The 22,572-nt window shown below is 37.0% G+C and overlaps 1 protein-coding gene across 4 annotated transcripts in view; it reads right to left on the reverse strand.

Annotated features, from left to right (window-relative positions):
- The window catches only part of myzap (myocardial zonula adherens protein), a 75,442-nt gene that overhangs the window by 17,328 nt on the left and 35,542 nt on the right, over positions 1–22,572 (reverse strand). For 2 of the 4 annotated variants that reach the window (XM_087261885.1, XM_087261884.1), the window contains exons 1-3: positions 10,342–10,675; positions 9,461–9,535; positions 1,132–1,227 (exon numbers count right to left, since the gene is read on the reverse strand). The exons of 1 other annotated variant lie outside the window; for it this stretch is intronic. In XM_087261885.1, the coding sequence (XP_087118011.1) occupies positions 1,132–1,227; positions 9,461–9,535; positions 10,342–10,410 (240 nt within the window). In that variant the 5' untranslated portion in view covers positions 10,411–10,675. Of the gene's footprint in view, positions 1–1,131; positions 1,362–1,414; positions 3,640–9,460; positions 9,536–10,341; positions 10,676–22,572 lie in introns of those variants that run through there. One more of the 4 variants, XM_087261886.1, reaches the window with a different exon arrangement.

Below are 22,572 nucleotides of genomic sequence, written 5' to 3' on the forward strand. Positions count from 1 at the left end.
TTTTTATACAATGTTTCCCAGTGCTGGGTTACAGCTGGAAGGGCATTTGCTTCGTAAAACATATGCCAGAGTAAACATATGCCGGTCCTGGAGGGCCGGTGTCCTGCAAAGTTTAGTTCCAACCCTAATCAGACACACCTGGGCTAGCCAATCAAGTTCTTAAGCTGTGGTCAGACTGCACATTTCTCCCCATAGACTTCCATTCATACACATGTGAATGTGTCAGACCGGAAACGCTAGCTCAAACTTGGTGAACTCAAACCTGCAACATCGCATCACGTGACTGCATAAGACCAAACGAAGATCAAAACACGACCTCTCTGGACAGAAATTTATAATATGGACCAATCGCTTGCTATTTAAATGTCTAATCATCTTGTTTAATTCCACCCCTTTTCCCAGTGCTGTACAACAGAATTTCGCATGCACAAACTCTAGTGTGATCACAGCATTACTAGGCTTTTTAAAACATCCTTGCAGGTGTGAGTCAACTTAGAACTAAAATCTGCAGGACTCCAACCCTCCAGGACCGAGTTTGGATACCCCTCCATTAATTACATAAAAAATATAGTAGCATTGCAATATACTGTATTATTCAATCTCAAAATATCAGTCTTGCTCATTTGCAAAAATGCTGAAGAGAGATTCATTAAAGACTCACAAATCTTGAAAATTCTGTCATCGTTTACTCAAATTTTAGTACACTACTAGTACTAGTACAAATCAATGGTTACAGGTTCTCAGCTTTCCTCAAAATATCTTCTGTTGTGTTCAACAGAAAAAAGAATCTCAAAGGTTTGAAACCACTTCAGGGTGAGTAAATCGAGAGTAAATGTATTTGTTTGGCTAAATTATCCCTTTAATGTTAATTAATATTTAAAACAATTGTGCTTCTTTACATTTTTGTGAAAATTATCATAAAATAGTTTAGAACGCTTTGATGACCGATTTAACATCATTTACTTAGAATACATTTTGACCAATTTATGTTCCTGAGTGATAAAAATAGCAATTTAAAAGACAAAATGTTACTGACCCCAGAATTAATATAAGAAAGCCGACGCATCAGCTGACTAATTTTCACCCAAGTATGGCTAATATCCACTTGGATTTTTTCAAAAGCTGTCATACCTTGTCTTCTGGTTGAGGTGATTCTCTCCCAGGAGGTCTTTCTCTCTGCATGAGCCCATTTTTCTTCTTCCAGGTGCCATTGACCACTTTCTCCCCCTGTGATGTAACACATGACATATTTACAAAATGTTTTAGACATAGGGATGCTTAAGTTGATATTAAGAAAAGCCATTGCTGTGTTCTAAATGTCCTAGGGATTATGCACTTTCAAGACAATTTTTACTGTAACACTTTAACTTCCAAAATGGCTCAGTTTGTCTATTTTCGAAAGAGTCTGCCCCACTTTATATTTAAGAGAGCTTGACTTGATACTTACATAAAAAAATAAATATTCTTATTCTGTTCATACTGTATTGCATGAAACATTTGGTGCTATTGAGGTGGAATGTGGATATGGTATCTACATAATAAGCAAATTGTATCATCTTAATAATGTAAATGTAAGTAAATAGTAATAATGTCACAAAAAGGTAGTTCATCCAAAATATGAAAATTCTGCCATTACTCACTCTTCAATTGTTCAAAATCTATTTGCACTTTTTTCTTCTGTTAAAGACAAAAAAAGATATTTTGAAAAATACTGGTAGCTAGTGCCAATTGATTTACATTCACCAGTTACTTTATTAAGTACACCTTGCTAGTAACGAGTTGGAACCCCTTTTTGCCTTCAGAAGATGGGTTCACTGTGGTAATAAAGGAATGGACAAGGTCAGCAACAATACTCAGTTAGACTGTGGCATTGACATGATGCTCAGTTAGTACTAATGAGCTCAAAGTGTGCCAGTGGACTAATGCTTTCATGTTGTTGACAGCAGAAATTGAGACTCATCAGACCAGGCAATGTTTTTTTCAATCTTCTACTGTCCAATTTTTGTGAGCCTGTGTGAATTGTTGCCCTAGTTTCCTGTTCTTAGCTGACAGGATTGGCACCTGGTGTGGTCTTCTGCTGCTGTAGCCCATCTGCCTCAAGGTTGGACGTGTTGTGCGTTTAGAGATGCTCTTCTGCAGACCTCTGTTGTAACGAGTGGTTATTTGAAATTGAGTTACAGTTGCCTTTCTACAGGCTGGAACCAGTCTGGCCATTCTCCTCTGACATCTGCCATCAACAAGGCATTTGCGCTTACAGAACTGCCGCTCACTGGATATTTTCTTTTTCAGACCATTCTCTGTAAACACTAGAGATGGCTGTGCATGAAAATCCCAGTAGATCAGCAGTTTCTGAAATACTTAGACCAGCCTGTCTACTACCAACAACCATGCCATGTTCAAAGTCACTTAAATCCCCTTTCTTCCCCATTCTGATGCTCAGTTTGAACTGCGGCAGATCGTCTTGACCATGTCTACATGCCTTAATGTACTGAGTTGCTGCCATGTGATTGGCTGATAAGAATTTTGTGTTAACGAGCAGTTGGACAAGTGTACCTAATAAAGTGGCTGGTGAGTGTACATTGTCATCTTTGTCCTACTATGAATGCCAGCAAATTTCCTTCATCAGAATATCTTCTTTAAATTTCAACAGAGTCAAGCAACTCATAAATGTTGAACTACAGGAGAGAGAATAAATTATGAGGTTATTTTAATTTTTGTGAACTATCCCTTTAATAAAAATTGGGACCAGAAAATATACAAAGCAAATATTCTATCTCTAACATAAGTGCTATTTTCACATTGTAGTGAGGTGAAAGAACAGTGATAAATTCCAGCTGTGAGCAGACTATCAGGGTGTGGTTTTCCCCTTCTCTTATGAGGACATAGTTTCTCAAAACTGTAATATCACTGAAGTCATGGACAACCCCCCTCAGAGCTCCACTCCGAAACAAAGAACAGCTCTTCAACATCCTACTCACTGACAGAGACTTCTCATTCTTGATTCTCAGTCATAGAGTGAAGAAAAAATAAATAAAACAACAATTATGTGGCTGAAATGGAGAAATGATTTGTAAATAAGATGTAACAATGATTCCAGAGTTATTCTTGGCCCTCTGCACTGAACTTTGAACTCTGAAGTGCAGAAAACTAAATTTAAAGTGAAAAAACTAAAATTCTGTCATAATTTCCTCCCCTTTAATTGTTCAAAACCAGTTTGACTTTTTTCTTCTGCTGAACACAAAAGAAGATAATTTGAAGAAAGCTGGAAACCTGTAACCATTGACTTCTATAGTATTTTACTCAGCTTTTTTCAGAATCACAGGATGATGTGTAAATATTGAGTACAAAATAATTTTTAAACTTCTGATCTTTTTATGGAGCCAAAATAAGGAGTTGGCATTATATGTTGTGATGACTGATGTGTAGAAATGTTTTAGATTGAATTTGGGGATTTAATTTAGCCTAAAGTAATAAATCTAACAGATATTACAATGCAGCCTCGAGGGCCTTACTGGGTCTATTAAATGGCTACTTTAAAAATAAAATCAATATATCGATGGTCTCTGCTCTCTGTGTTTAGAGAATAAACAAAAGAATAAAAAGTCTGAGTCTGGAATTTTTATTTTTGGTTTTAAAGATTCCTTTACAGTAAATAATTAAACAATTTTAATGAACTCCAAAATTTATGCTAAAAATATCACTGTGATGATAATGTGGGAACGCTATTCTGTGCTTACAGTGTACTGATATAAGCAGGTGAACAAAAGCGTGACACTATAACTGCTACTGTATCATGCATTTTGCATGTGTTTTGCATGGTATTGACCAATCAGAAGTGCAAATTATATATATAAAAAAAGAAAAATGATCAGCCCTATTTAGCCTATATAGCTCTTGTAAAATTGTTATTCTTTTTGAAAATATTTACCAAGTGATGTTTAATAAAGCAAGGACGTTTCACAGTATTTTCTTTTATAATTTCAATTTGGGGAAAGTCTTATTTCTATTATTTTGGCTGAAAAAAAAAACGAAAATAATGCAATGGTCATTATTATTAGCACTCTTAATCTCCCACAAGCCCAAAGACTCGTGCTATAGGTGAACTGGGTAAGCTAAATTGTCCGTAGTGTACAGTATGTGTGTTTGTCCTGGTCCTCCAGGTTGGTGGTTGAGCGTTGGGCTAATGACCCACCTCATAAAAATTATACATAATAAACACCAACGTGGTGCTGCAAAATCTTAACTTTGATATAAATGGCCCTGGGAGTAGGTAGGTAAGCCTTTTAAATATGCTCTTAGAGCTCAATACTAGTATCCTGCAAAATAACTTGCCTAACCATTATACAAATAGTTTGTAAGAAATTAGTTATTAAAACTTATTTAATTTAGTTTGTTTAAAATGAATATGTTTAAAAATGTGTTGAACAAAATCTCTGTTAAACTATTATGAAATATTTAAACAAAAATACAACTTTTACAGGAGGGCAAAAACTTTTTTCTTCAGTTCTACTTTGATGTTTATCAATGAATCCTCAAGAACATTTTACACAAATACTCACAATAAAAAGTGAAAAAACACACAATGACCCAGATGAGGTTAAGTTGTTTTAAACTTTCATCATCTTTTTGACATGCTGTAATAAAATCACATGCATTTTCTGTTCCACATTTTGCTAACATATAATCGTATTGGCTGAAATGCACACTATTCACTGAGCTTATTTGTTGTTGTATAAAAGATGTGCTGGAGGGTGTAAACAAGGAAAGCCTGTGTTTTTTTACAGTATATACTGTATCTATTTGCATGCAGTGGGTGGTGTTGGCAGTAATGTCAGTTATGTCACCATTCTTTTTCATTAGCTGTTTGTCTTTATAAGCATTGCTCTTTCTGGATACAACTGCATTTCCTGTACTCCAACAGGTGTAACTCTGCCAGTCCAGACCGCAGGTATTCTAGTATCAAAAGGAGGGTAGAATTACCACACACACCCATCTTGAATTTGCAATGGATTCTTGCTTTGGGTCTTTGCTATGACAGTAATAGAATATCTTGGCTAAATGAACCATTTTCTTGTTGTTACATCCCTCTTCCCTCTTCTCATTTATTCATCCTTTGACCTAGTTTCAATTTTTACAGTTAAGTCATTAATTGTTACAGACAGAAAGCTTGTAGAAAGTGGTAGAAATCTAAATGCTGTATATTTAGAGGTTAATCAAACACACTGTAAAATACCAGGTTCCACACAGTTCTTCTGTGTCCCAACACAAATAAATTAAATCAGCCTAATTGTTTTTACTAATTTAAGTTATGTGAACATAACAGTTGTAAATCCAAAAATAGTCCAAGCCAAAATAAATGAGGCAGATCAAGACTAGGAAAAGACTGAAACAGTGTTTTCAACTGTAACAACTGTAACAAGACTGAGCAAACTGTCTGAGAAAGTGTGGTGCTAAAATAGATAACAGTGAACAGGTATAGCAGATATCAAGGAATTAATCCAGGTAGAGTGTATATCAGTCGTAGAGGTGCAAAGGATTATAGGAACTGAAGTTCAGGTAAGTAGTGGAGGTGATATGTGGACTGGCTCTTGTTCTGTCCAGCCTGGACTTCATCTATGCACTCCCAAACATCACCATCAAGTCTCTGCAACTGATCCAGAATGTGACAACGAGACTAGACTTGTTAATGAACTGAAAAGAGCGCATATCTCTGCCTTAATTATCAGTTTACAGTAGTTGCCAATCAGTGTTTGCATGAAATTCAAGATGTTGTCAATTGACTATAAAACTACCACTGGCCTTAAACCACTTTACCTGAATTTCTACTTCAGGGTAATGTTCCCAGCAGAACTCTGCTGCCGAAAGTTGCTTTGTGCTTCCATCCAAAATGGGCACTAAATCGATTGCAAGAACTTTCACCTTTAACATCCCATCCTGGTGGAATGACTCACAACCAAGTCTCTGGTCATCTTTAAGAAACGTATGAAGACACATCTGTTTCACCAACACTTAACTAGCAATAGCACTCACTATAGTTGAACTGTTTTTCTTGCTTATTAAGTGCTAAACTATCTTAGACCCATAGATTTATACATTAGATGTCGCCTACCCTGTTGTTGTCTATTAGAAGGAATGCGTCAATAGAGCCGCCATTTTAGTACAGGGTAGCGCCCCTTTGAAATGAATGCGGGACCGAGCTGCAGTGGAGGACTGTGGCCATCCAAAACTTGGGATACACATATACACATATATCTATGATCGGGAGTTTCCCTGGAGGTCAGTATGCAAATTTTATTTTTTAATTATGAAACTTACAATTTACATCACTTTTTTACATTGATGGATCAGTGATCGCACAGGCATTCCTGACAAAAAGCTTGTGTTTGTGTGTATGGAAATGTTCTGTCCACCCTCCCTGTTAAATTTGATCTAATCTGTGTCTTGAAACACACCTCCTCTCCTGCTTCCACTTCTTATAATGACGGAGGAAGCGATTAGTTTGGGAATGAATCTCCGTTATGAACGACTCCACTTAGCGGACAATAATACAAGTTTTTGGCACTGCAGCATCTCATTATCATATTTCTTTTGCATTGCTTGCTGACTTTATTCAACAAACTAGCATAAGCCGAGTGTTTAGTGGTGGTACTTTGCCTTATGGTGAATGCATTAAGTGACTGTATTATCATCAATAACATCCAAAAACAGAAAAAACGAAATCTTACCTATGAAATGTTCTGCCTTAGTGCTTTGTTTTCTTTGTTTGCTCGTTACTACACCCGTAGACAGCGCTAAAGTCCAGCATCTTCATGTAATAACACTGTCTTGACTAGTGCGGTTGAATGACACTTGTCCTGGGAGCAGTGTACAAATGTGGTGGCGCTATTGACGCATGCTCAGGGACCGTATACGATACCTAGTGTATATATCTATGACTTAGACCTGTCATGGCAGTTATATATAGCTGCTCTCTGGTGATCTGAATAGCTTCTCTTATGCTCATTTGTAAGTTGCTTTGGATAAAAGCATCTGCTAAATGTAAATGTAAAATGGAGTACCCTCTATTGTGGCTTGTGGGCACTCCAGTTGGTGACTGACACTATAATGTTGCAAAGGATTATATTTAAAAGGCCTCTTTATTCAACGCTAATGCAAAACCTTACCTAACTTGGAAGCTAACAATATTGATATACACATAGTTTTGAATATTCATTAATCATAATATACGCTAAATAAATGTTCAGTATTCTCCAGTACGTTGACAGTTCTGATATTCTGCTTCTGTTTGATTATTTCTGCTCAGTTTTGTGTGTAAAAAGTCTGAAGCATATTGAGGTCAGATCAAAACTAAGAAGCTGTCGTACTCTTTGCAGCATATTTGTTTGACCAACTAGAACCCAGTGCAAACATTTCAAATCGCCAATTTCTGGCAGCGCATTAGACAGGCCTGGCTTTTGTGTGTTGACACTGCACACAATACAATGACCACAGCTGGCCATTCCCACGAGACAGACACTGATAAGGCCATCAACAGTTTTGCATTGGCTGAACTCCTGGATTTCTATGAAAGGCTATGAAAGTGCCTGATGTGCCCAATGCAGTTCCTATCAAGAGAACAAACAGGGCGGGTATCAGTTGAACTTCAAGGACTAAGAGCTACAGGGTGCAAGTTCCAGGCTGAGGTACAGATAAAAACTTTGTCATGTACTTGCAGACACACCTCTCTTGACTTCTTTCCCAGTACACCGCTGTCTGTGGCAGGCCTGCAGCAACTACAGCCAAATTAATCTGTCACACAGGCTAACCTGTATCTGTAAACAAGCTAGAAAATTAACTTTGCCTCCCTTAGTAAATAGGTGACTCAATTTCATGAGCTTTCTTTCATGTGACTCGGAACTTTGGGGGCAGCTCAAAGACATTTATTTACATGAAGTCTAACTTGTTTTTAAATATATTGGCTTAGAATGTAAAGTGGCATTTTGGTAGCTAATTGTGGGAGTATGCATACTTTTGCATGCATATAAAAAATGATTATCATATAACTTACAAGGCTGTATAAATTTGTGACGCACAAAGCAAAAGAAAACTGACACAGTCTCTGATATATTTTAACAATGCCCCAACACTGACAGACAAAACAATGCTAAAGATTTACCTGTGCTTAAATTCTTGTCACACCCTCAAAAGTTGAGCCTAAAGGTAAACCTTTCACCCAGTAATTAAGAACTTTTATTGTTGCTCCTTTTCCATCAAACGTTTTGTCATATACTGTATGTGTATGAGACCATGTGGAACATAACGTGTTCTGGTTTTGTAATCTGTATGAAACAAACGCGAGGTACAGTCCGTCATGTCAAATGCACATCATATGACAGCAACTACTCAAACACCCACAACTTTGTAAACAAAGAGTCGCTGTCATTTCTGGAAGAGATTGGACATTAAGACCAAGTTCTGGATTAGAAGACCAGCATGATCTGACAAATTGTTTACCAGAGGATGATAATGTATAAAACAGAGATAAATGAAGTTGGTGTCGTGATCTTGTTCCTTTCGAGAGCGCATGCACATTAACTTGGCAACCCTTGAAAAATGGCAATTTTGTTTGATTTGGAAGTTTAGAAACTAAACTTATAACACAGATGTTGATTCATTTTATTAGCGATTCTAAATATGTAATGTAATAGTAAGCTTGGCAAGCAATTTTGGAGAATTTGATTTTTTCCTATTCAGACAGAATGCCTGAGCATACTGCCCGAGAGGGGTTTCAAAGATGGCCACTGAGTGAAATGATTGCCTTAAAGCGACTTTGGTAATACCTGGTTGACCTTTCATCCTGAGGTTAGCATAATTTTAATTGCTTATTACTATTTATCAGAGTTGTGTAAGTATATTATTCAATACAAGATGTGGACCAAAAAATATTTTCAAGGAGAGCACCTTAAAGGGTTAATGTTTGCCTGATAGAAAGATAAAAGAAACAGTATTTTTTCCAAATAGACACTAAGTGAAACTTAAATAAAAATAAATAATTAAAAAATTTACTGGATAGACTTCCATTAGACTTTGATTAATTATTATTCATAATGAACATTCCACCACAGTATATATCATATTTTCACCAAACATTATTTTACAATTTTAAAGAATATTATACAAACTGATGATTATATTTTATGTGTCCAACTAACCCTTGGAGTGCCATCAGTGACTTCTTAAAAAACCCTGGATAAAATCTTTGGATCTCTAGCTTATATGCCATACATATTCTAAAGAAATCTGTTATGTGTTATCTTGTTGCGCTTATCCTGTTATAAACCCACTATGCCATTTGTGGCACTAGACAAACATACTGGAGACAGTAAAAAGAGGAAGTGTATTATTGTGACATGAAGACATGGCCAGCGCCAATCTGTCTGACTGCAAGAAGTTTACTGAAAGATGCTAAAATGATACTCACAGAGTTGACAGAATCATTCGGAGTTTTCGGACTGTCGTCAGGCCGGAGGGTTAATCTGAGTCGCCTGATTCTCCTCTGGTGATCATCATCACAGATGAACACACAGCAGGATGCAAAAAATGGACAGACAAACAAACAATGATTAGTCACAATTTGGGTTTCATTAAGTTTAAAATCTCATGATTGTTATCTCAAGATCACATGGACAGCAATTTCCCCGAAACCAAAACAAAAACCCTGCCAAAGATAACTCTTATCTGATCTGAAGCGATTCATGCATGAAAGTAAAAAACAAACAGCAAAAAAAACCTGTTATGATTTGGTTCTGACTGACAGAAATCAAGCACTGTTTTAAAATATGAATGTCCCATTGTAAATGCTTCAATGATAAACATCTTCATATATAGCCGTCTATTCAATTGAAATCAATTGTTACTACAGTTAAAAATGTGGTTCCTCGGTGGTTTGATGCCCCCTCCGCCAGTTAGCACCATCTGAGAGGGTGTCAGTTGATTAGCTGTAAGGATGTCTCTGAATGGCAGCTGACCGCAGCAACAGCGGCTGAGCGCCAGGCCCTGATAAAATAAACATGACAGGGCCCTGCCTCCCAGGACGGTGGCTCTTATTACAGGCCCCTCTCTGAACAACACAACGCTGCCCAGCACACGTCAACAGCGCACTATTAGCCTGGATATGGACGAGCCATTAGGGCACAGTCCAGAGCGTGAGTGACAGATACCAAAGAGCCAGAGACACAGAGTACAGAGACTGAACAAAACAGACATCAGACAAGCTCACTGAGAATCAGTCATAGTTGAACATCTACAAGTAAACAAAGTTACAAAAAGAGTATAAAAACATGAGTGGCTTGTGTTTCCTACCTCATTGAGGTCTTGAATCTCAGTGGTGGCTGTAGTGCTGTTGGCACCAACCATGCCATTTTGCAGCATATCTCCTTTTCAATATCCACTCATCCACACTAACACTACAAACGTCTGCGCCCACCACTGCAGGCTACACACCAAAGGAAAACAAACGTAGTGTGTGTGTGTGAAAGGGAGGAAGAATGGAAAAAGTTCCTTTCGATTGCTCTGCCAGAATTCCTTCCCCCGGATGAGAACGAAGAGAGTGAGACAGGAAAAAAAGAGGCTCAGTATTCCAATGTGCAGAGGTCAGTAGAAACACAGCTCTCCAGTGTGCAGACAACTCCAGAGTGACAGCGTCCCATACAGACTCCTCCTGACTGACTGAGCGAGAGAGAGTGAGAGTGAGTGAGAGAGAGAGAGAGAGAGAGAGAGAGCTATCGCAGTATCTGTGTTAGCTACGTAAGCCCTGTTACCCATCAGACCCGTCCAGCTACATTTCACCAGTGTGTTTTGCAGCTCCCACTTATCTGTAGTTAGCTGTTTTCATGGGGTGGGGTTGATGGCACTGGGGTGGAGACCGGTACAGTGTCACACCTTAGGCGGATTACACCACTTTACTCTGGCTTGGGCTATTATGATTAGAATAAAATAGAATTGATTTTAATAATTGGATCATAACAGTGACTAACATGAGGAAGTTGAAAAAAATACTATGCTGATAATGTGTTATTGCTGTAAATCTTTGAGTCATAACTACTATTTGTAAAGTCACAGTTCACCCCAAAAAAGAAACATTAATCATAATTTACTCACCCTCATGCGATTTCAAACCGGTTTGACTTTCTGTTCCCATTTGAACATATAAGATTTAATTTCCTTCTTCTTTTTTATCCATATAACATATGTTGATGGTCACCAAAACAGCTAACTTGTTGAAAAATTTAAAACAAGAAAGACTCTCATGCAGGTTTGGAATGACATGGGGATGAGTAGATATTAAAACTGCATCCTGCAATGTAATATTTTCACTACACTAAACTACATAGAATTATTTTGCACTGTCAAAGTAGTCACTTTTCTGTGAAGAAATGTAAATAATTAAAAGAATATCAAAAGTCTACCATGAACTGTGTGATTACAATAATAAATTTAAATAACATTAGAGCAAACGCCAGTTCAGCATAAGATTATTTTGTACAGGTGACTCAGGTAAAGGCAGCCTAGGCAAAAGCAAGAGGCAGATATAAGTGCAGTTTAGAAGTTTATTTAAATAATCCAATGCTAAATACACAGGGGCAAGGCAAAGACTATGACAAAGAACAAGAACAAATAACACAAGGAGAATCAAACACCTCCAATAACTGACAAACACTGAAACAGACAATGTTCTGCAGTCACACAATCACAACATAACCAGATCACAAACACTGCCCTGTCTCAGCCACACACTGCACTTATTATTGTTGTGTAGATTACATTACCTATTAGAGTATGTTTTACTTTCAAAATGGGGTATAAATTCATCCCATTTGGTGTTTTAAATTGTTTTGAACATAATTGGGTGCTGCTTATCAATCATACAACACTTCTGCGTTTGTTCTTACTGTGGAAAAAATGATGGATAAAAGTGTCATGATAAGCTGTGAGTTTGATTTCAGACGCTGGGCACGTGAAGGTGAGTCAGATTTGTCCATGAAGTCAGATTTTGATTACGATATAATTTACTTTAACTCCTCTAACGGGTGGGCCCTTGCAGTTTGTACTGGTCATTCACTGGTCATTACTAACTGAATGGAGTTGGAGCACACAGTTATGTTTTGTTAAAAAAGTTGCATACAAAATTTATGTTTTAAAATCGCCCAAATCGGCATGGTGGCTCAATGGTTAGCACTGTCGCCTCATAGCAAGAAGGTTGCTGGTTCGAGCCTCGGCTGGGTCAGTTGACATTTCTGTGTGGGGTTTGCAAGTTCTCCCTGTGTTAATGTGGGTTTCTTCCGGGTGCTTCGGTTTCCCCCACAGTCCAAAGACATGCGCTTATAAGTGAATTGGGTAGGCTAAATTGTCCGTAGTGTATGTGTGAGAATGAGAGTGTATGGGTGTTTTCCAGTGATAGGTTGCAGCTGGAAGGACATCCGTTGCGTAAACATATGCTGGTCAAGTTGGCGGTTCATTCCACTGTGGTGACCCCAGATAAATAAAGGGACTAAGCTGAAACGAAAATGAATGAATGAATGAATGAATAAATGAAAACCACCTACATTTTGTCAATCTGCCGATGCCACACTGGAAACAGAGTGGCTTTATACACAAGAACAAGATAACAAGGTAGCAAAGGGGCAGAGTCAGCAACTGGGGTATCTAACAAGGGTAACTATGTATGTGGATTAATGAGGGTGTGGCACAAGAAACAAAACTCTTTCTTTTTGCTTGCACAGACAGTTAACTGTAGATGTACAGATCTTAACTTGACAAAATCTTTAATCTGTTTAACATATTTTGATTTTGTTTGTTTAACATATTTCAAAGTGCGCTAGTTGCAGGTCAATCATTAATAAAGGAAACCGATTTACTACATGACCCAGTGTAATCATTAACCATTAACCATCTGTAGACTTACCCCTAGGAAAACACACACACACAGGCTGTAAATCCCATGTTTTATGACTTCTTCCTCCATCATATAGAATCTTCACAGGGGTATTGGGTCATTTCAGTGACAATCCTTCATTTGAATATGACAAAGGTCTTGATTATCTAGAGTTCCATGAGCAAGAGCAGATCGAGCAGAAAGTGAAAGGTCACAGGGATTATGTTTCATGCCTTTCATCATGAATAGAATATCTGTTGGAGTGGTCCCCATCTACAGGATATTTGCTTCTCCCATTCAGTCTTATAGTGCTCAAATGAGCCACCGAAAGTAACTTTAACGCACAATAAGGCAACAATTTTCCCCCCTTAAAGTATTAGAAAACCCCAAGAACAGAGTTATATGTAAGCAGTTCTTATCTAGTGACATGGAGCTGCGCTGTGTTGCAATGCTAATGGTTTTAAAGAAAACAGAGAAACACCAAAGAGGCTTCAAAATGTTGTGTATTCTATTAGACTGCACAGTGCTGCATTATAACAAAACTTTACAGTGTATTTAGGATGATAATACAGTGCTGCTGCTTCTCCACATGTTCAGACAGAAGAATTAGAGGTAGTCGACTATGGCATCATAAAAGCTCTGCACTCTTCTCTCATCAGTAATTGCTTTAGCAGTGTCGTTACGCTTCAACAGCTTTCAGCCTTACCCTGCTTCAAGCTACCAACCATTACACTACCTGACAAAAGGCTTGTCGTCAATCCCAGTTGTAAGAGCAACAAATAATAACTTGACTTCTAGTTGGCCATTTGAAAAAGTGGTAGAAGGTAGATTTTTGCCATGAATCATCTGTAGAACTGCATCCCATTCATCACAAATACTGCAGAAGATCTACCAGCATGGACGCATGATTGTCACATACATCAGTCAAGTTTGGTGAAGGAAAATCATGGTTTGGGGTTACATTCAGTATGAGGGTGAGCGAGAGATCTGCAGAGTGGATGGCAACATCAACAGCTTGAGGTATCAAGACATTTGTGCTGCCCATTACATTACAAACCACAGGAGAGGAACCTGAGCTGAACTATTTTGAAACTTGACTGTTGCATGTGTGTAGGAACAGCTGACGATTCGTAAACAAAGCGGCACGCATTGCGTTTTCAACGTGGCTTTACACGCGATATGAGAATATAAAGAGTTAACCTGATACAGTACACGTGGTTACAAGTAACAAAACAATTAAATACATAATTTGCAAGCTAGAGAAAACGAGGCAACACTTTTAATCGCATGTAATTAGACTTGTGAAATGGAGGAAGAACTGATCCTGAAACTGATGATGCACTGATCCATGTTCTGACATAGTCCATCAGTAGACTTTTCTGATCCTTCCATTAACAAACGGCCGATGAATTCTTCTTTGTAAGCATGTAGTTTCCAGAAGCACTGCACAAGGCTGGGCTAGAATGCTGAGGTATTTTTGCAAAAATAAACCTCAACCACTGACTCTTCACAGTTTCATCTTTGGGTAGACACTTTCAATAATATCCAGCTAAGCACAGTGTGACTTCATTCGACCGGTGGCGTCTGTGTGTGTGTCTAGCCTTTTTTTTCTGTGTTAGTGGGTGGGGCCGCAGGTGTCTCCCAGGTTTGCGCGAGCAACTACTTGGCGGGGCTTGTGTTTCGTAGCCGCGTCATCGGAAAACACCTAATGACTCGTTATTAAGACGACTCCTATGAAGCACTATGAGTTGACTCTTTTATAGATGAATCAACAGTTTTAAACACAGTACACTTACAGATTTAAGCCTTAGCTGGATATTTCACTTTACTTAGAGCTGTGTTACAAGCTACATGGAAGGTCATTTTCAAAAATCCATAATAATGGCTCTTTAATCTTCTCAACCTAATATTTCAGCAATAATAATTACAACCCAGACTTATTCTAAAAACATACCACTGTACATTTCTGGAGATCGTGAAATATGTCCCAGGAGGTACGTTTTTGTTTTTGTGAATCCACCAGAGGCCACTTTGTATGCTGTTTGAGATCTCAAATTTCTCACGCGAGTGATATTCGTGCCTGCTGTTCTTGCGTAAATACACCAGAGGCCGCTGTGTACACTGTTTCAGATCTCAAATTTCTCACGCGAGTGATATTCGTGCCTGCTGTTCTCGCGTAAATACACCAGAGGCCGCTGTGTACACTGTTTCAGATCTCAAATTTCTCACGCGAGTGATATTCGTGCCTGCTGTTCTCGCGTAAATACACCAGAGGCCGCTGTGTACACTGTTTCAGATCTCAAATTTCTCTCGCGAGTGCTATTCGCACCTGCTGTTTTCACGTAAAGCCACCTGGGGCCACTGTCGACTGACTGCCTGACTGATCCACCCTCCTCTTTCCCTAAACCCAACCAATAGTGTTTTCAAAAGCACCGATTGACCTGCTCACTCACTTCCCTAAAGCCAACCAACAATGTTTTGAAAAGCAATCCAGAAAAAGAACCATTCTTAACCAGACTTAAACCCTTTCATCGTGGTCAGCTCTTCTTTGTGTCTCAAGTCCACAGAAACTGGTAACAGCAGAAAAAGCCATCTATACGGTGAGCAGTCAGCTGGTAAGCACGAAAACATATCGCCCCGTAGCGTTAATTTTAAACACTTATGCAGCCATATGTACTTCTGGCAACATAATTCACGATTTCCAAAAATGTATATAGGGCTAAGTTTTCAGAATGAGCCTGTGTTGAATTAATATGTTTTGTGTTACTATAATAACTTGTCAGCTGATGTCATCAGTATAAACAGCTTTTAGACCATAACAAGCTTTAATATTCTCAGGCTTGTAAACAGTGCTTGTGCAGGTACTGTACTAAAGAACCCAACCTGCATAAAATTGAATGGCCTAATACAGTAACTAGCCTGCATCAATTATTCAGATGAGATATTGACTGTTTGAGAGGATAACACACACACTACAGCTTTTTCCTGGCTGTGGAGCGTTTTCACAATAATGCTAAAACAGGATGTTGCAGTTTCTCCCACAATCTGACCTGATGACAAATTTACACCGCTGCTTTGTCGTTCTCACTATGTGACATATTTTTCCAGTTAAAATTCAGGATTTATTGTGACACAACATAACTGATAAACACAGTAACGTCCATCCAGCTCACCGCACCATTAGTGTATGCCTGACTGCTCCCACAAGAAAAATAGAAAGTATGCTATGGATACTATATGTACCTGTCTCATTATTTACGTATTGTCACCTTGCTTACCTGGTCTTACTAGATGGGCTGGATTCCCTGAGGAGTGCATCAGACGCGTTTCTACATCAGACGAGATGAAGAGTGACAACAGGAAACAAAGAAAGAGAATGCAATTACAATGTGTTCTTATGGAGAGGTTATAAAAGGAAGAACAACTATGTTATTACAGAATTATTGATTCTTTTATGGAACATTGTGTTGTTTGTTATAAATGATTTGTTTTTATGTACTCAAAAAAACTCATTTCATGTGCACTCACAGCCAGTTGCTAACAGACACAATGATTTTTCTGTGTATCAAAAACTCCTTTCCTAATTTTTGTTCTCTAAAATCACTGAGTATGCCGTGGACTTTCTCAAAATCTATGCCAGAGATAACATTTTTATTACTTTTCTGACTTCAATCCATCCACATGTCATCATGTCCATCCACAAAATATACTATAGTAATTTATAGTAAACACAGTAGTGTTCTGGAACCAAACTTTATTAAAGCATTTGAATTAATATGCTTTGGTATTTCTACAGTTGCTATGGTCATATTACAACTGTAGTAATAAAAACAAATTGCTCAATACTTTCTACAATTATAGGGTGTGTTATCTAACAATACACCACAGGTTACTGCAGTTAAAACTAAAGTGTGCTACAGTTTTTATTGCAGTTTATCAGTTCACTATAGTAAATTCACTTAATTCAAGAAATGTAAATACCATAATATTTAAAATGCATCTTATTATGTACAAAAACACTAGTATTTACTGTAAACTACCATGGTCTTTTTCATGTGGGCATTTGGCAATGTGATTTATAAAAAGAGACCACTGATTACAATGGCACGGTGGCACAGTGGTTAGCATTGTCGCCCCACAGCAACAAGGTCGCTGGTTTGAGTGCCAACCAGGTCAGTTGGCATTTCTGTTTGGAGTTTGCATGTTCTCCTCGTGTTAGCGAGCACACCTTTCCCCCACAGTCCAAAGATATGTACTATAGATGAATTGAATAAACTAAATTGGCTATAGTGTGTGTTTGAATGTTAGAGTGCATGGGTGTTTCCCAGAACTGGGTTGCAGCTGGAAGAGCATATGCCTTGTAAAACATGTGCTGGATAAGTTGACGGTTCATTCTGCTGTGGTGACCCTTGATGAATAAAGGGACTAAGCTAAAGGAAAATGAATGAATGAATGAATTTCACATTTAACACAAACAATAGAACATTTTAGTTATAGTTATTTCTCAATAATTTTAGTATTGCTTTGCATTGGATGGCTCTATTCAGAGCCTTCATCATGAAACTAAATATATGATGTATACAAAGTAAGTACCCTTATGCCACGTGTTGTAGAAGATAAAACGATTGTTGTGTCTAAAGTCTCATTGTTGTAACAAATGACCACAATTCGAATACAAAAAAAATCAGGCTTATATGTAGTATGAACCCAACAGTCACAATAACACAGCTCACTTAACCCCTTCAGACTGGAATTATGTTCCTAGTTTCTGAAAAATGTAATAAAATGTAAAAAGTATGTCACAGTTCGTGAGGCTCCTGTAAATGAGAACAAATTATTATAATAAAAATTCAACAACCTTTAAGTACAGTATATATATTTTTTGTCCATTTCAATGGACATCAGGTCAGAAGAGTTGTACTTCCCGAACATTATACCAACATAAGATACAAAAACACATACATGATTGCTAGTATAATCTTAAAATGTATTTTTAAAATCACAAACCTTAATATTGTAACATTTTTACTTTAATCTTGAGGGTTTTGTTGTATAGATTGCACCTTGTTTATAACAAACATTATCTTTGTCTTCCTCATCACTCCACATAATGTCCACATCGGAGATATTTCCATCTACTATATGCTCAGAACTTCAAGATCTGTATATTCTGCATATGAAATTGTTTCAGCAATGAATTAGTACATGGATTTAATTTTTTTATGTAAAAAAGTTCAATCAGTATTACTAGAGATTTCATTTCAGTAGCAGATCTTGAACCCATTGTGCATCCTAATGGACAGACATATTTGAAAAAAGCCTGATCTAAAGCTTGCAATGTTACAAAAGATGTTAAACTTTAATGAATAAGTACTGTACAAATCCTTATTTTTTTACATACATTCTATGAATTGTTGGCAAATATATCAATCAATCTGAAAAAAAAAAACATTGTGAATGTGGCTGGAGTAAAGTGATGCCATACATCTTTTCACTATAGTATATTTTTTTTCAAATTACAACATGCCGAGCCTTACCACTTTATTCATATTCTTTTCAGTTTAGTCACTTTATTAATCTGGGGTCGCCACAGTGGAATTAACCGTCAATTTATCCAGCATTTGTTTTACGCAGCGGATGCCCTTCCAGCTGCAACCCATCACTGGGAAACATCTATACACACTCATACACTACAGACTATTTATTTGCCCAATTCACCAAGTGCATGTCTGGAATTGTGGGGAAAACCAGAACACACGAAGGAAACCCACGCGATCATGGGGAGAACATGCAAACTCCACACAGAAATGTCAACTAACCCAGCCAAGGCTCGAATCAGCAACCTTCTAGCTGAGGGGAATGTGCTACCCACTGCACCACCGTGCAGCCGCCTTGCCTCTTGGAACCAGAAAAAACATGGGCTGACATGTGATGTCCATTGTAATTGACACAGGGTCCAAATGCATGCTCATACATACCTTTTGTATACCAAAAACAACACATCATGCGTAAAAAAAAATGGCAAAGCGCTTTGCCTAATTGTAGTGCTTCCAGATTTTCTTCTGCTCTGTGAACAGCACATGGCTTAATCAGCTGTGTTTTCAAAGCTGAACAGTTATGCAATGTTTTGGCATTATTCACTTTTAAGTCCACATGCATTAAAGAAAGAAGTCAATCTTAAATCTCAGAAGGCACCTTGTGAGCATAATGACCTACAGGTGCTGTAAACAATGTGCATTGTTTAGCAAGCACTACTGCTGTCTTGGAATAATGGTGTTGGTGTTTTTCATCATGAATCATACATGAGCTTCACCTGCGGTAAACAGGTGAGTAATTATTACTGGAGATTGACTGTTTAACAACATCTTCCTCTGTGATGATGTCCACACACAAGACAAAGACAGAGCTCTCAGAACTGGTTGTTTGACATTTATAAGTAATGTTCTGGAACAAGTTGTCTGTGGTGTTCGAGGTAGTGTTCGAGGTAAACACCCACTTGTGCATTCAGTCACAGCAGATGTTTTCTGAATCAGCCTACACAATGTGAATTTGACATATGTTTCAAGAATAAGTTAGGGGGGCAGTGTTTTTTTTTAAAGAAATGGATCAAGTCTGTTCTTCAGAGCATTCTATTCCTCAAATCTTGAGGTAATAGTGAGGTAATAGGTAGATAGTAAGCAGGACAACTGTTGTTTGTTTGTTTATTAATCAAGTCAGCATATTGATCTCTTCAGGATCTTGTGAAACTAATGACTGGAGAAAATAAATTATATATATATATATATATATATATATATATATATATATATATATATATATATATATATATATATATATATATATATATATATATATATAACAGATCACTTTTTGGAGCCAAAAATAGTACTTCCATTGCATCTGTGCAAAACCTTCTTTTAGAATATTAATTCAATTTAATTTATTCATTCATTCATTTTTTTTTTTCGGCTTAGCCAACTTATCCAGCATATATTTTACGCAGCGGATGCCCTTCCAGCTGCAACCCATCACTGGGAAACATCCACACTCATACACTTCAGACAATTTAGCCAGAGAAAACCCGTGCAAATGCAGGGAGAACATGCAAACTCCAAATACAAACGCCAACTGACCCAGCGGAGGCTTGAACCAGCAACCTTCTTGCTGTGAGGCAACAGCACTACTGCGCCACTGCGTCAGAACAACTTTTAGTGCTAAATAAAATCCTTTCATAATGTTCCATAACGAACCTTTGAATTTGCTATAAAAAAACCTTAATTTGATATCATGATCATAATTATTAGTATTAATATTGGTAAAAAAAAATCTGGGTTGCATTATTCCAATGCTGTGTAAAATGGACAAACCCATTCATTGGTTTAAAAAGTGTTAATTAAATTTAATTGAAATTTTAAAAAATAAAATAAAATAAAAATTATATAGACCGAACCGCATGTATCAGATAGGTCATTTTAGTCATTTTTTCCACTGATGTGAACTTACATTAAAATGACCAAATTTGTACAACAGTTAGTGTATCTTTTCAATTTTGTTAGGTACAAAATATATTACATGTGTAAAGCCCAGCAAAACCAGACATTATGCAATACAGTTAAAAAAACAAGTGAAGTGATGGAATGTGTTATATGTTTTGTGACTTTTTAAGAGTAGGTTGGTTGGATCTCTGTTACTTACCTAATTAAAAGAGAAATCCTCAACTGAACCGCTGCTTCTGTTTAACTAAAAATAGAAAGAAAGAAAATGACATTGGTATGAAAAGTTAGCCTACATTTTGGTAAGTTAAAAGGTATAGACATTTAAAGATAAAAATAAATTTACCCTTCGAGAGTGGGTCCGTGTAGTTGTCGACGCGTAAGAAACCCAGTAACGAGCGGGAAATACAGATACTTAAATTTAAATAAAGTATCATTTACGCATAATAAGGGTTCTCCACGACAATGCCGTTTTAAATAGAACTATTGCTACAAAAAATCTTTAAAAAGCATAAGTGTTGCCTACTGGTTATTTAAAAGTAGATCAAAGGCAATTAAAATAGGCTAGTTTTGGCATTCAGAATAGGAACGATGCGATCACGTGTGATGGGAAAACAATGAAAGAGTAAGTTGAGATGAAAAAAAAACACCAAGAAACACTATAAAAAGCCCTGTCCGGTTTACTTTCTCTTTGAAACACAATAAACATCGTCCTAGAGGATGCGTAAACAGTCGTATGAGTTTGAAACACAAATTGAGCTGTGCTGTCCTCACGACGTTTTGTTCACACTCAGGTCAGTGATGGAGCTGGCCCTATAGAAGAGCCTTTCTGTTAAGGGCCACTGCACACTTTTAGGTTTCATTAGTCTGCTTGTCATAAATTTTCATTCCCGCTAGGGACAGGACATGTCCCTGATGACTGTTCAATCAAGCTTTACTAAGCCGTATTATCTCTAGTCTGTTTATTAGTGATGTTTGCAAAGGAAAGCATTCAAGTGCAATTGGCCCGTCTGAACAATACTCTAATCCAGTGTTTCTCAACTGGGGGTCAGAGGGTCCCAGATGGGCTTTCAAACTTTATTCTAAGATGTATTCCTAAAATGTATACTGTTATACCTTCAAAAACCCACAGATGACTTAAAATCGTTTAATAGCATATATATATATATATATATATATATATATATATATATATATATATATATATATATATATATATATATATATATATATATAAACAAATATTTGTTTAAAAAAACACTAACATTTCTAAAAACAAAATCAAAGATTTAAATTCAAATAATTATGTTTGCACCGAAAATTGTGCTTGATATAACATTCATTCATTCATTTTCTTTTTGGCTCAGTCCTTTTATTAATCAGGAGTCGCCACAGTGGAATGAACCGCCAATTTATCCGGCAATTTATTCCAGCTGCAACCCACTGGGAAGCTTAATCTAACATATATAATATAATATATCAACAGTGTTTCAGGGTTATCATAGCTACAGCAGATATTGGATTTCTGGCAAAAGACCTCATATAGAAATTTACACAGACAGTTGAAATCAACTAAGCATTTACTCCCCCTAGAGCGGTCCCAAATCTTGTATGAGTTTCCTTTTATTCTTAAACCAAACTTTTTTTTTTAATCCATAATAGGTACAAATGAATGAATGAATTAATATACCATGGCAGTCAATGGATACCAGTTAGCTAACATAATTTAAGGTATCTTTTTTTGTGCAACAGAAGAATAAACTGTGGGCCTGTAATGACAGATTAGTATTATGTTGTTTTTATTATTATTATATATAATAGTTATAAATAATACATATATTTATTTAAATGTTATTTCAGCACTTCAGTTTATTTAAAATGTTTAACAAATTGAAAATTTATTTATCAATTTTATTTTGTTAACTCATAACAATTCCTGTTGTAGCCGAACGGAGGAGTGCAGACAAGAACCATAAAAATCTCATAATCTCAATGTTCAAACATTCCAGACTGAAATAATAACTATTATACCCCAGGGGTTTAGTTACTAATGCAATAATTCTGTATCTGTTTTAACTGTGGTTACAATTAACTTTCAAACATGCAGTGCCTCAATCTGGCCGTAAGAGAGCAGAAGAGAGCTATAAAGCTCAAAACTCGTTCAGA

This window comes from Danio rerio, chromosome 7 (genome assembly GCF_052040795.2).
Source record: "Danio rerio strain M-AB ecotype USA chromosome 7, GRCz13ab, whole genome shotgun sequence".
Classification (NCBI taxonomy): Eukaryota; Metazoa; Chordata; class Actinopteri; order Cypriniformes; family Danionidae; genus Danio; species Danio rerio.